Source organism: Physella acuta, unplaced genomic scaffold (genome assembly GCF_028476545.2).
Source record: "Physella acuta isolate Inbredline_101_S28 unplaced genomic scaffold, ASM2847654v3 ptg001857l, whole genome shotgun sequence".
Lineage (NCBI taxonomy): Eukaryota > Metazoa > Mollusca > Gastropoda > Physidae > Physella > Physella acuta.
In genome coordinates this window covers 88,895-104,555 of record NW_026733365.1, presented here as the reverse complement: position 1 = coordinate 104,555, position 15,661 = coordinate 88,895, and the positions used below count along the sequence as shown (strand labels likewise).

General features: G+C 34.0%; 1 protein-coding gene and 1 non-coding gene across 2 annotated transcripts; one reads left to right on the top strand and one right to left on the bottom strand.

The window, feature by feature from the left end:
- Window positions 1–3,174: 3,174 nt before the first annotated feature.
- Window positions 3,175–3,247, bottom strand: Trnak-cuu (transfer RNA lysine (anticodon CUU)). The gene has a single exon. It is a non-coding gene; the product is annotated as a tRNA-Lys (tRNA).
- A 1,090-nt stretch (window positions 3,248–4,337) lies between these two features.
- LOC131930846 (NADP-dependent malic enzyme) lies at window positions 4,338–14,423 on the top strand. The gene is made up of 14 exons (XM_059287502.1): window positions 4,338–4,540; window positions 7,314–7,449; window positions 7,757–7,942; window positions 8,053–8,150; window positions 8,239–8,314; window positions 9,131–9,292; window positions 9,442–9,545; window positions 9,921–10,030; window positions 10,255–10,352; window positions 10,535–10,648; window positions 10,787–10,898; window positions 11,055–11,197; window positions 11,312–11,482; window positions 11,679–14,423. The coding sequence occupies exons 1-14, from the start codon at window positions 4,479–4,481 to the stop codon at window positions 11,916–11,918; spliced, it is 1,812 nt and encodes a 603-aa protein (XP_059143485.1). The 5' UTR covers window positions 4,338–4,478; the 3' UTR covers window positions 11,919–14,423.
- The last annotated feature ends 1,238 nt before the right edge of the window (window positions 14,424–15,661 follow it).

Sequence of the window (15,661 nt, the reverse complement as noted above, 5' to 3'; positions counted from 1 at the left end):
ATGGATGTGTGTCCGATGTGTGTTCGCAGCTTTAAGTCGTATCCCCTCCTCAACGAAGCAATATCGAGGACTAGTTCCAAAAGCAAATATGTTAAGCAAGTTCCGAGTATGATTGTGGCCAAAAAAATTCCCGGAATTCCTTCCTGGATTTCCCGGAAAAGCTAAAAAACCTAAAAAAAATGCAGTTTTTGGCCCATATCTCGGCAACCAGACCACTTAGCGACTTGAAACATTTACCAATCGATTCCTGCCATAATTTAGAACAATATTGCCGAAGAAAGTTTTCAAAAATATCCTTTCGTTCGGTCACAAAAAATTAATTAAGGAAATTGCGCTTAAATTGTCACTAGACTTTTTATTAACTTGTTTGTTTATTTTGTTTCCTTTTAGATCACTGATTACTTATGTTTAGGAGACACTGACATTAAATGGGGGGGGGGGGGGGGGCTATTTTAAAAGATCTATAATCTAGATCTAGTTTAGTTATTACAGCTTTTATTATTGTTTCTTTTGCGTTAAATGCGATATGCCTACATTTACGATAAAGTCTTCTGGATGAAAGCATTTTATATTATTTTGATAAATAGAATCTTACACGATTTCATTAATAAATCGAATCAAAAATGGTATCAAATCCTTGATCGTGTGTGCGACGCCATGATGAAAAGTAGTGACGTGTTTGTAAGCAAACGCACTATTCTTTATGGTGTTAAAAATGCTTTCTAGTGCAACTTGCTCAAGATTAACAAACACCAAGTGTAAAGTTTTGATGTTTGTAATATCACATTTATATTAAGTAACTAGCTGCATCCCGTGCTCCGCCACGGTAAATCTTTTTTAAATGTACCAACTGGGGAACAGAACAAAACTAAACACAACACAAACGAACGAAAAAAAAAACACAAAAGAAAAAACAAACACAACACTCATAACATAAACACAATTTAAATTCAATCATAAAGGCATATTGTTCACAGTCTAGCCCGTAGCGCCAAATCGCGCCCTTCCCGAGCGCCGCCGGACGCGTCTGACACAGTGAATGACTATAAAACAGAGGCGTAGCGACCCTTTCCGGCGCCCGGGGAAAAACTTTCAATTTGACCCCCCCCCCCCTCAAACTTACGATTTGCACCCTCCCACCGCCCTCAAACTTCCGATTTCCACCCCCCCCCCCGCACATTTTTTTAAACCCACTTTGGCGCCCCCTTAGGTCGGCAACCGGGGACATATGTTCCCCCCCTCTCTACGCCTCTCCTATAAAACCCCCAGCAGTATTTAAAATATCCGTGTTTTACCTACCATATTATATCACTTTATCAATTCACGCATTTTTTTCCCAGTACTTTAAATTTTAAAAATTTACAATAGAGTTTCATAACTAAAACCATTTCGCACCAAATGAACGTGATGACGCGTCTATAATAGTGCTTAATAGTTGATTAAAAATTATAAGTAGTAAACATTACATTCAGTGAATAAAATAAATAAAAAATAGCCTTTTATCAATCAATGCTAATTATAATATTCCAACAATAATGTACTCTTACACGTCTGCATAATTTGCATTCACATTTTGCTAATTATATTATTCCAACAATTATTCCTTCTTGCAGATTCTGCATTCACATTTTTAGCGTGAGTTCAATTTATTTGTAAAATACCTCCCTTGGCAAAATTACTAAACAGTTTAATTAGATTTTTCTAACCTACAGTTATTATGTTATTAAAATGTATCCACTTTTTCTAGGAATATTAAAGAAAACTATATTTGACATTGATCCTTTTAATATGTTTTAGCAATGTGCGTGTATTTAATATTCTCTTTACGTTATGCAAAATTGTACAAACAGTGGAAATTATAAAATATCTCTATGCCGCTATATAAACAAACCCTACTCTAATACTTATAATAAGACACTGCGGTGCACTGAAAAGCACAGCATGGTGCGTAGTTTACTTTTATAGTCCCAAAATCTATAGCGATGACGGACGGACGGAAGGAAGGAAGGAAGGAAGGACAGACACAGCCCGCTTATATTAAGTAATGACACCAAACAGAATTAGTGAATTAAAAAAAAAAAACTCCAAGGTTTTAGATACTTTAAGAGCATAAATTTCAGTGGTAATGGCATTCATAATTTAGAAGTAGTGGACACCAAGCCACACGGGCGTACTATTTCTAATAGCTGTAATTTGAGAGCCTTCGTTATAGGGAGGAGTAGTGTCGGCGGTACAAACAAGGCAAACTAGGCGGTCACCCAGGCATCTCTTCGGCCGGGGGGGGGGGGGGGAGGGAGCTCTCTGCCGCCGCTACCACCCCCCCCCCCCCCACACCCCCGAAAGAAATGGAATTTATATAAATAATATATACTTTTACCAGTGTCCGCCCCCCCCCCCCCCCGAAAATGTTGTCCGCCACCCCGAAAATATCAAGTGCACCCCGGAGAAAAAAGTCTGGAAGAAACACTGCACCTAGGGCGCTCCCAAAGGGGGCGCAAAAATGTGTGGTTGACATTATTAAAATTCCATTTCGTTCGTGGGAGGGCGCTCCCCCCCCCCCGAACGAAATGGAATTTATATAGAAAATATATATACAGTGTCCGATTTCCCCCCCCCCCCCCCGAAAATTTCAAGTGCCCCCCCCCCCGGGAGAAAAAAGTCTGGAAGCAGTAGCGTAGCCAGGATCGTCTCATGGGGTGGGAGTCAAATTTTTACCCGGGACAAACTTTCGATTTGCACCCCCCCCCTCATACTTTATATATATATACCGAGGGGTCTATGGTGGGGGTTATGACCCCCCCCCCCCCATAACACCCCCCCTCCCCCTTGCCTACGCCACTGTCTGGAAGAAACACTGGTATATAGCCTACCGAACTGAATTTTAGGAAATAATATGGCTACAGTCCGAATGCGGTTTCTGCCTGCACCACTATTCCACTAACCATACAACTAAATAATTAGAATTTTAAATAAACACCACTTGGTCAATCTATTTTAAATCGCAGCACTATCCGCTACCCTGCTTCCGGAAAATGTTGACCCCCCTCCATGAGAAAAATGTCTTTAAAAAAAATACCATGGCATCATCAGACCACAAAAGGCTTAAGATACCATTTAAAATAAACCGAATTAATAATTTTGCTTAATTGATAGCATTGAACGAAAAAAAAAATTCGCCCAACGTGGGGCTCGAACCCACGACCCTGAGATTAAGAGTCTCATGCTCTACCGACTGAGCTAGCCGGGCAGTTGTTCTTATGCCGAATTAAAACATTATATTTTTAATATTGTTAATCGTAAAATAAAAAAGGCCATACATTGAAACAGGCATGTAATTAATATTGATACTTTTCATTTTATTCTTGTTTTTACCCCCTACAATTTATCTTGCCTAGACGAAAAGTTTGTAACGAAAAGCATTAGCTTCTAAATACGTAAATCTAGAATTGACCTAATAAAAAAAGTGCAATGCTTCCCAAACTAAAACAACACTCAACAGTGTCAACAAAAAGAAAGTTCAAGGACAGATCAGGGACGAAATAAAGTGTGGGTTATACGGTTACTTTAGTTTCGATCCCAAATAATATCGATACTGTTTCAATGCCAAATGATTTATAATAATTATAGAGTTTAGATCTACATCTAAGCCTAATACGCTTAGTATACAGTCGCATATATTTTAATTTTTTAAAATCCCAACATGAAACTGAATTGTGGTACAAGCTAATTAATATTCTATTAATTTTATTCTGATAGCAAACTAGTGGAGGTACAGAACCCCATCAGTTTATTTTCGAATTTACCGAACCCTTCTTAATAATCCTGTCTTCTGCACTGACAAAATCAGTTCGTGAATCATATGAGTCGGGTGTATGTCTTGACCTCCGCCGAACTGAGGCTGACTTACTGAACCTCTGTAGTTCGATCGAACCCAGATTAAGAGCCAATGTTCTATCAATGTAGTAAACCAATAAATTCTAAAGTAGTTCACCTACATAATAACACAAAATGTATTACCAACTCAACAATGCAGTGAAAAAGCTACACCGACCTGTAAGAAACGTAGAAATTGAGAAATTGAGAAAATCTCTGTGTATTAATCACTATATTTAACAAGCGATGACTTGTTTTCCACTCGCTCATAAGACGGGTCCACTAGCTAGTTATTGTATACTTAATTAAATTCATTACCATAAAATATGATTGCTTTAGGTTTATTTATTTATAGAGTCAAATCCATAGATATTGGATGATGCATAGATAATTATCGGAGGGTTTTCTCTAGAAGTAAATAGTCGATTCTCGAAACGAAAATTAGAGTCGATACCGCCTACTACTAAAGTTCTTGATCTACATAGACCGGTGCCCTTTGAGTAAGCTTACCCAGGCCTACTTCAGTGCTTATTTGTTCTGTGATTAATAAATTTTAGTTAAAAAAAAGAACTAAATCTACAACAAAAGATAAGCTTCAGGCAACGATGGCATTGAATCTATCATCGGTAGCTACTAAAAAAATTCTCAATAATGTTACCTCTAAAATGTAAGTCCGCCTATTAAAATATTATTTCTGTATTTCAGGTTTGTAATTTATTTAGTAGGGCCTAAATATTACTAAATAAATATTAATAATATTATTATAAATAAAATTTAAAATGGAATGCCTTATTAAACTTATTAATTACTAATAATTAGCCTAGGCCTTATCAAATTATGATTGATTATCTATATACTACTAAAAGTCAAGTTTGTTTACATGTTTGAATATTTATTTGTTTGTTTGTTTGCCTGATCGACTATCTCGCATGGTTGCGCTCATCGTGGAAAGCTGTAAAATAGTATGTAGGTAGAGAAAAATTTTTGTTTTAAGACAGACTGTTAATCACAAATTTATTTAAAGACGTTAATTAATTTATTGATTTATTCATAGTTAAATTAACCGTATTTTTTTAAAAATGTTAATACTTTGAATAAACTTTGTGGGGATAGTGACGTCCCTTGATGTGTTTACATTTTTGGTACAATAAAAATGGCGGACCCCATCATAGACTTTGTGGCCCATTCAAAAGTTTCACGCGTTACAAAGCTAATTTTCTGCCGGCTATAACTTAAACAATACGTCCGTTTGCTGTATTTATTACGTTCCAACACTTATATCAATTTTAAACTGTCTTTTTTCATTTAGTTTTACAATAAATTTCTCTAGATCTAAAGATCAGCTGTCGAAGGAAAGTTATTTATAGATCTAGACTAGATCTAGAATCTAGGTCAAATCAAATCTAATTTTCTGTCGGTCATAACTTTAACAATACGTCCGTTTGCTGTATTTATTACGTTCCAACACTTATATCAATTTTCAACTGTCTTTTTTCATTTAGTTTTACAATAAATTTCTCTAGATCTACAATCTGTCCAAGAAAGTTATTTATTTATAGATCTAGATCTAGAATCTAAATCTAGGTCAAATCAAAAATTTATTAGTTATAGATCTTAATACAAACCAAAAAAGAAACGAGACTTAAGCAAACCAGTCGTAGATCTAGAATATAGATAATTCTATCTAGATTTAGATAATAATGAGTTTCTATATACTAAAATATTTTAGACCTTTATTATTTTGTATAAATCTTTGTTTCGACTATGCACATTTTGAAGTGCTGGCTCCAGGGCGTATTTGCGCAGCTTAAGATTCATACGCTGCTTCTATACCGGAATTTTGCTAAATTATAAACGTAAATTCTAAATATAGCTCAGTCGTAGATCTAAAATATAGATAATTCTATCTAGATTTAGATAATAGTGATTTTCTATATACTAAACTATTTTAGATCTTTATTATTTTATATAAATCTTTGTTTGGAATATGGTAATTTTGAAATGCTCGCTCCGGGCCTATCAGCGTAGCTAATGATTAGATCTAGATCTAGCAAGAAAAACTAAACTTAAGACCTAAGCAAGCGAGTCGTAGAATATAGATCTAGATAGAACTATCTAGATCTAGCTAATTTCTGAACTTCTTTATTTTATATAAATCTTTGTTTGGCTAATTTAAGATTAAATTTAATTTGAAAGTTACTACTACTAGCCTAATATCTAGATCTATGCGCGGAGACTCAAAAGTATAGTATAAAAATTCATTTGTGACGTCACGAGTAAATAGCTAAGTTGGTAGCGTAGCCCGCTCTCATGTGGGTGGCACAGGTTCTAGACCAATATGTCAATGATATTTTTTTTCAATTTTTATTTTTAGATGTGAATGATAAAGTTGCCTATCTGAACTTGCCAGGATACAGGGCAGGTGAAGTAGAGTCCATCTGTTTCTTTGTCCTAAGCATATGAAAGGATAGTGTGGTCAGAGACATGCTCGGCTGGAATCGTTTTTTAAACGATAGAAACATGTTGTCTGAGACTTGGCGGGACACTGGGCAGGTGAAGTAGAGTTGAGTAGGTCACATGTGACGTCAGTATATGAAGGGATAGTCCGAAATCGGTGTTTTCGGTGTTTTTAAAAGATAAGAAACATATTTTTGAATGTGGGGTCTGTTTTTTGTGACGATAAGTGACACTGCAGTAGCGTAGCGAGGAGGGGGGGGGGGGCGGGAGGGGAGGCGGGGGGGGGGGGGGGGAAGGGGAGGCGGGGGGAGGTGGAGGGGGGAAGGGGGGGGGCGGGGGGACATATGTTGGGGCGCCAAAATGGTTTGGAAAAATAAATTGAAAGGTTGAGGGGGGTTCAAATCGAAAGTTTGAGCGGGGGGGGGGGTGCACATCAAAAGTTTGAGGGGGGGGGTTGAAAATCGAAATCTTGGGGGGGGGGGGGTTAAAATCGAAAAGTTTGTCCCCGGGCGCCGGGAAGGCTCGCTATGCCTCTGAGTGACAGACGTGATGTTTTTTGATGGATGACCCCCGAAACCCACAGTTATCCAACGGATGACGGGTATTCTAGTGGCTACTACTACTAGGCACTATTAGCTTAATGATGTATGAATGTATGTTGTGCAGTGTTTCTTCCAGGCATCCCTTTTAGACACCCCCCCCCCCCCCCCCCTAGAATCTAGATTTTAGGTGCTGGATAAATAGATCTAGTGTGATTTTCCTTTAAAAATGTTTTTAACAATACATGATGAAAGTGTTGATACTGAAATAAAAAGGAATACCTAGATCTAGGACTAGATCTAGGTCTATTTCAAGATTATTTTTTTTGCTCATCTACTCCATGACGATTGTTGATTTATGTTTGTTATTATATTTGTAATTATTATAACTTTTGTATAAAATTGTTTTGGAAAATAGTTGCTTATTATAATTTATGTATTTAGACCTCAGTTGTCAGCACTTTGTCTGAGACAGAAGTCACAAGACTCGCATGATGGACATGAAGATCAAAAGAGAGAACTTATCAATCATTCTCGTGTTAGAGGAATTGATATCTTGAGAAACCCAAAACTGAACAAAGTAAGTTTAGTACATTTGTCTTGTATAATAAAAGAAATGAAATTCCTTGCGTATTTTAAACCACTCTGCACTGAGCTAATTCTGTTCTCAGTTTGAGCTTAATTTGTTCTGAAGGCCTTCTTCTCAAATTACCATATGAGAAGAGATGGGTTTACATTTACAGATCTATTCTTAGGATAATTTATTAGCAAATTATTTGCACTACTGGTTTAAACTCCAAGTAATTTTTACTTTATACACCCATTTTGCTCTTTTATTGCACTATAGAATAAATCATAATTATGATTTTAAAATATTTCTTACCAAGGGGACAGCTTTTACATTGAAAGAAAGACAGCTGATGGGTATTCATGGTTTAGTCCCACCGTGTGTTCGTACCATGGATGAACAGATGATTCGTGTCCTCACTAATTTCTCAAAGAGAAGTAGTGACTTGGATAGGTTTATCTACCTCATGGCTTTACAGGATCGTAATGAAAAACTTTTCTACAAGGTAATTTTCTTTTGTTCTTTTTCTTATCAGAGGGTAAGAGGTGATCTTTAAAGAACATGAACTAATCTGTTTAGTTATATATGTTTGATTATTGATAGTTTCTTATTTAGGTACTTTGTAACAATGTGGAAGAGATGATGCCAATAGTTTACACACCAACTGTGGGGCTGGCCTGCCAACAATATGGTGTTGTTTTTCGAAGACCTAGGTATGTTAATATTTATTTGATAAATTTTGATAATTTCAGTGTAGTAAAAGTTAACATATTTTTAATAACTGTTTTGAACTTTATTCAGAGGTTTGTTTATTTCAATAAAAGACAAAGGGCACATTTATGAAATTCTGTGTAACTGGCCAGAAAGAAATGTGAAGGTAATTGGTTTTCTTTGGCTATCTTACAGGCCTACTTGTTTTACTTCTCAATCAGTTTTGTTTGTTTAGTTTCTAAATGCAATGTTTTTCAATTACTTTTTTAATACTTTTGAAACATTTATCCAAGAGAACACTGGCAATACTATTTATAGAGCTTTATTTCAGCAAATGTTTTTTCCCAGTTTAAAAAAACGTATTGTATTTTTTAAAAGAAGCATAATGAGCCTTTACTTTTTATGTTGTGTATTACCAACAATATCAATTTTTAAAGTAATACTTTTGTGCTCCTGTTTCATTTTAGTTTTTTTAAAAATAGGTATGTTTATTTATAATTAATTATTTTAAGACATCACCTTTTAGTTTTGACAGTTATCCCCCTTTTTTCAACACTGAAGTAGCTAAAAATATTAAGAAATGGACAAACACTTTGTAAATTGTTTTGGTATATTATGAATTGTGTTGAGTTAATGTAGTGAACATCTTTAGCTAAAGCATCTGTTTAAAGTACAATTTTTTTTTAGAAATAATTTTACTAGAACAAACCAGCATGGGTAAAAACATGGGTAAAAACATACATAATAAAATTGGCATGTACAATGTTTTATTTAAGTGTCCTGTTAAAAAGATATTTCAAAAGTAGTATCCTTAGCAGTCTGTTTTGCCTCATAGAAGTTAATTTTTGTTGACAAACTATAACAGACATAATTAGTAATAAAAATTTTTTTTTAAAGTTCTTCTAACTCCACAGCCATAAAATTTAAAACAAAATAATGCCTTTGCTGATAAAAAACAGTTTGCATTTTTGTTTTATTCCAGGCCATTGTAGTTACTGATGGTGAAAGAATTCTTGGACTGGGAGACTTGGGGGCTTATGGTATGGGGATCCCAGTTGGAAAGCTCTCCCTTTACACTGCTTTAGGGGGTATTCATCCTTCAAAGTGTCTTCCTATTCTCCTAGATGTTGGAACAAATAATAAGGTATACATTTAAAAAAATTATTTTATATTGTCTTGATTCAAAGTAAACTTAAAGAGGACCAAACATAATTTGGATACTGAAGATGACAATAACATAAATCTTACTGAACAGAGTTCTACATTTACAAATAATTCATTTTTTAAAAATAGAAACTTCATGAGGATCCTCTGTACATTGGTAGAGCTCAGCCAAGAGTTAAAGGTCCTGAATATGATGAGTTCATTGATGAATTCATGAAAGCTGTTGCAAAGAGGTACAACTGTAATAACATGCTTTTAAATAGGAAAAAAGAAAAATATTACAAACTAAAATGTAAACTAATTACTGAAAGTTCCCATTTGAAAAGAGGCAGAGAAAGATGTTATTTCAACATCTTTTGATAAAGAGATTGGGTGTATTATTACTCATATTTTAAAAATTACATTAAGACAGTTGGCGTAAAATGATATTGAATAAAGCAAATTTAAAAAACAAATAATGAAAAAAAAGCTGGGTAGAAGTGGCTTAACTTTTTAGAAAGCAGAAGTTTTGACCTACTGCATGTTCATGTTTATTTACAGTTACTTTCAATTAACTAATTGGATATTTTATTTATTTAATCATGACATTTATATACTTTAAATTTCAGGTATGGATATAATTGCCTGATTCAGTTTGAAGATTTTGGCAATCATAATGCATTCCGCTTTTTAGAGAAATATAGAAATAAGTATTGTACCTTCAATGATGATATTCAAGGTAATTATAGTTTGAGTTTTCTTAAACATGTTAGTCTTTTATGTGTAGGCCTATACATCTTCAAAAGATAAGTTAATAATCTTTTTTTCTGCATAACTATCTTAATAAATGATAAATAACAATTATTTATGATATACGCCTGCTGTTAAAATAAAAACAATTATGGAGGCTAAATTAATAAAACAATTAGACGTTTTCAAAACATTTTCTATATTGTAATACAGGTACGGCGGCTGTAGCTGCGGCTGGTGTGTTTGCAAGTCTCAGAATTACAGGGAAACAGTTAACTGACAACAAATTTGTTTTCCTTGGAGCTGGTGAAGTATGTAAAAGCTAATTGTTTAATTATGTGGAAATCATTTAAATACATAAAGCAATAATGTTACTGTAGGTGTAATTTCTGTTGATCTAAAACAGAGCCAATAGTTTTTCTCTGTTTCCTTTGTAAAGGCTTATTTTGTGTTTGTAGTCTTTGCTCCTTTAATTGAATTTTTTAATTTACAGGCTTCAATTGGAATAGCTAATCTCTTAGCCTTAGCTATGACTGAGAAAGGCATATCAATTGAAGAAGCCAGAAGTAAAATTTGGCTTATTGATTCTAAAGGCCTCATCACTAGTGTTAGTATACTTGATATTTTTCTCAGTGTAATTAGAAGTTAATTCAAATAAATTAATTAATCCAGAAATAAAATTTTTAAAAAGATTGATCGATTTTTTAAAATGTTTTAAGCTGTACATTTTTCAATGTCTCTATAGACACGTGCAGGGGGACCAATAAGTGGTCCAAAAAAAGACTTTGTCAAGGATTACAAGCCCATGACTAAACTGGAAGACATTGTGGAAGATTTGAAACCAACAGTTCTGATCGGTATATTACTTTAATTTTTTTTTATTTATGTGTAGTAAAGCCAAGTTTACATAATCATCTGTTTTACTCCAACCATCTAGATTTGAGGGCTTGTATTTGTTGAAAATAATTTAAACAAAAGAGGCATATATATATACATTTATATACATTTTTTAGGTGCTGCTGCATCACCTGGAGCGTTTAATGAAAATGTTCTTCGTTTAATGAGCAAATATAACAAAAGACCAGTTATTTTTGCCCTAAGCAATCCAACCAGTATGTCTGAGTGCACTGCTGAGCAAGCATATACAGTTACTGAGGTTTGTTGAAATTTTGTACATCTAAATTTTAAGCTCCATGCAAATATTTTTTGTTTATAGATTTAAGTGCTAGAGGAGCGGCTTCTGTATTTATCTTTTTAAATCTCATTTCAGGGTCGTGCAGTCTTTGCTAGTGGCAGCCCTTTCCCCAAGTTTACCCTAAATGGACAGACATTCTATCCTGGCCAAGGCAACAATTCCTACATCTTTCCAGGAGTTGCACTTGGAGTTGTGACCTGTGGTGTAAGACACATCTCAGATATGATCTTTCTAAGGGCAGCTCAAGTAAGTTAAAAAAGGGACATTATAGGAACATTGATTTAAACCAGCTTTTTTAATTATTTTTTTTACCAAACAGATGATTTAGGTTTTTTAAGTTGCTAGAATGTCTTTTTTTACTAACCAGTAACACATTCATGAATGTCAATTGAAACGAGTAGTTCTATTCTAATTGCAATACTAATTTCTTCTGTTAATCTAGAAATTAGCTGACCTGGTAACAGACGAGAATCTTGCAGAAGGTCGCCTGTATCCACCACTAAGCCTAATCCAGGATGTTTCTTTGAAAATTGCCACTGGCCTGGCTGAGTATGTCTATGCCAACAACATGGCTTCAGCTTATCCTGAACCTGCAGACAAAGAAGCTTATATCCGCTCTTTCTTGTATGACACCGACTATGAATGCTTTGAACCTGAGACATGGGATTGGCCTGATGCCTAATTGAATATAAAGTACAGTGATTTTGTTTTTTAAATATTTGCTAGGCACATTTCCCAATATCTGTTTTTGTAGAAAGTAGATTTACTCAAAAAGTATTGACAGTACATTTTATTAAACTAAAATGTAGTAGCTGTAGATGCTGCAGAGGATACTAAATGATAAAAATGTGTGTAATCTACATACAATTTTTGTGTGCGTTCTTGATATGTTTGCCTGTAAACAAGTCAAGGCATTTGAATTTGTATGTTCAGTGTCATTGTTTTTATGCTAAATTTTAAAAATAAGGTTTTAAACATATGTATAAATTGTGTGTATCACTAATGAGTTACCTAACTAAATGGAGTATTTTACACTTATAATTATAAATTACCAAAATAATTGAGTATTTTTTCATTTGATATTTGGGCTGATCATTTTCTTAAAATATATTTTTGATGAGAAATTGAAATCAATACAGAGAGATTATCATTATTATACATAAATGTTTGTTTTTGTTTTAATCAAGCTGCCACTTTAGTGTCAAGATATGTCACTTTTAGTCATTGCTGTCATTCTCATTATTATGATAAGTTTTTTTGTAAATGAAGCCTGTAGAGAAAGTAAAAATAATGATTTAGTACAGATATCATAAGAAGCAGATAAATAGTTTGCCTGTTTTGTTTTTTTGCTTTCCCATATTAAGGGATAACATCGTCCTCAATTCCCAGCCACCATATTCTAGTGCCATGTCAGGGTGGGTATTTGTTGGAGCTGGGTGGCACATTAACATCACACAAACACAATACTGGGTCCTTGATAAACCCAGTGGCTGCTGCACACTCTACCTCATAAGTCTGCCCTTAGACACAAATACAATTTTTGATCTTATATAATGTTCTGAATTGAGAATTTAGACAATCACAGTTTGTTTCATTACGTTTATTTTTTATATTGACCTCCTTGTCCACAATTACTTTTTTCAATATTTTATAGAATTGTTAATTTAAAAAAATAATTTCTAGATTAACTAGAATAAATTCATTTTATAACATATTATATTATTTTCTTTAAATATCTGCGCTTTTGGAAAAAAAAACGCTTGGTATGAATTATCTCCACAATATTTTTACAAATTTACTGTTTTTATCTTTACTAAATTGTAAGATTAGATAAATATAAATGTAGATATGTAGATTAGTTAAATCCTTTTTTCCCCACAACTTTCATGCCACAAGATATTAACTGGCAGCTTTTAAATTTGAGTTATGTCAGTATATTAACTACTGAGTTTAATATATAACAAAGAAAGGCACATCACTTGATTTCCTTCTACAAAACATGACAATGTTATACTGATTAGACCAAGACAAACTACTGTTTTATATTTGTTTAAACTTCATATCAGGCTATATTTTAATTAAGTTAATTGCAATGCCTATTCTTATAATTCTGGAATAAGCTCAGTATAATTTGTGTATATAAGGTCATATTTTTCTGTGATTCTTCTAAAGTGGTGTTGAATGTAAAATGTGTACTGTTATTAACTTGTATATGTACATTATGGTTATTCAAGTTTTTGTTAGATGATAAAAACTTGTTTTAAAAGAGATTATATATGTAAAAAAAAATGCTATTGACAATTTATGATCACTAGGAACGACTATACTTAGGCTTTCATTTGTTCAGTTGATTTCATATTTACCAAATACATTTTAATGTTTAACTTACAATTGTAGTACTTTTTATTATAAATATTTCATTTTAAAGATTAATAAACAAAGATCAAATATTCATTAAAGATCACAATTTTGTGGTTATTTTTTTTTACATTTCTTTTATTTGCACAATTAAGGAACATAGATTTCAGTATGTTAAATGCTCAATTTTAATTATGTTAGAAGATTTAACAAAAATTTTAATAAATTAGTTTGTGCAGAATATTTTGAGGAAATATCTGAATATTTCATAAATATTTTACTTTTCAAACTATATTGTAATAATTATAATCAATGATTTTGTATTACTTTTTAAGAAGACTAACTAACCATCACCTAATAATTGTGTAAAATAATCTAATGCTTATTATTGTAATGTGAATCTGTCCTGTGTATAAGCGTTAGTAGATTACACCATTGATAAAAGTTTAATCTACCAGTTCGGTAATTTAACTCATTTTAATCATGTAATTGAGTATGAGGATACACTAGCTAAAAATCTATCTTCTTTTGACCATTACCAACAACAACACTGTTGTAGTGTGCTTTATGGAATGATCTCATTATTTTTATTTATGTTAGTTGTAACCCTGATCAAAACACACAAAAAGTATTTTATTTTTTACAAGTTGGTGGTGGAAATGTAATGATTTTTTTCTATAATTTTATAGTTATGGCCAAAACATTTTTTAAAATAATGGCATACCATGGTAAAAAAAACTGCCAATATAATCCTTGAATCTCTAGATATTAACTCCCCGTAAAATGTGTGCATATTGTCAAATTTCAGTATCCGAGTAAAATACGAAACTACTTCTGTCTTGTTTTTTTTTTACTGTTATTTAAATATGTGACTATATGTGTGAATATATTTATTCTATACGAGCTGACCCGCAACGTAGTATACGCGGCCATCTAGTTTTTTTTATTTTTCAGCTTATCAGCAATTCATAAATCACCTGGCAGGTGGGGATGAGGGTGGTGGCTAAGCTGCGTGGTGTTTTCTATGGTCTCCATGAAGAGAATATTATATAAGAACAGACCCGCTGCGTATCATACGCTGCTATTTGGTTGTTTTATTTTCTACTTTTTAGTAATTCATAATTTGTGAATTCGACAGTACCAATGCTGACACTGAAAATATTTGCTTTAAAACACTATCAGTAGCACGTTAAGGACGATACCCCCCCCTCTCTCTCTTTTCTCCTTACCCCCCCCCCCCCCCCCCCCGGTGAAAGCGGCCTCCTCTTTGTTACCTCCCCTAAGTTTAAAATCGTTTCAAACTAACTTATCTGCCCCTAATAGCCGTCACTAAACCCGGCTCTACGATTGTAAACATTTAGCGTGAACCACAGCTCACCAGACGGTGACATCCCCAGCTAACACATCTGCTGCCGTGGCGGAACGTCCAGACCAGTTGCGTGACAATAATGTGGCCAACAGATACTATATAGTTTGTGAAAAACATTGCAGTGCAGCTCATTCTTTTGGATCCTGTGGCAACGATGTCCATGCTATTTGTGGAATACCCAATGAAGCAGACGAAGGGCACGGAGGGAACATTACCTGCAGATTGTGTCACAACAAACAAGATATCATGGAACACAGATCAGCAGCTCATACTGGCTTGCAAACTCAAGGTTCTAAGATGCTTAAAACATCAAATACAAAATTTAAAGATGGTGAAGTGGGTGACAATGTACGCATCCGTTTTCCAGATGTTGACAGAGGTCACGGTGATCCCCGAAGCGTGATTGCAGTTGTCATTAGCGTCGAGGACGGTTTCTATAAATAAGGAACGGAACATGGTGTTCTAAAACAACTGTATGCTAGAAGTGAGTTTTCAATTCTTCACGAAAAACTGCTCTTATTGTCGTCAGTTGGCACTGATAAAAATCACTACGAACCATCGCATCTTTACAATCATTGACTGGGGGCCAAGGCTACACTCGTTGCAATTGCACAACTAAGTGCACAACAAATCGCTGCAAGTGTAAAAATAACAGGCTGCTATGTAATTCTAAATGCCATAAAAGTTCAACTTGTTGT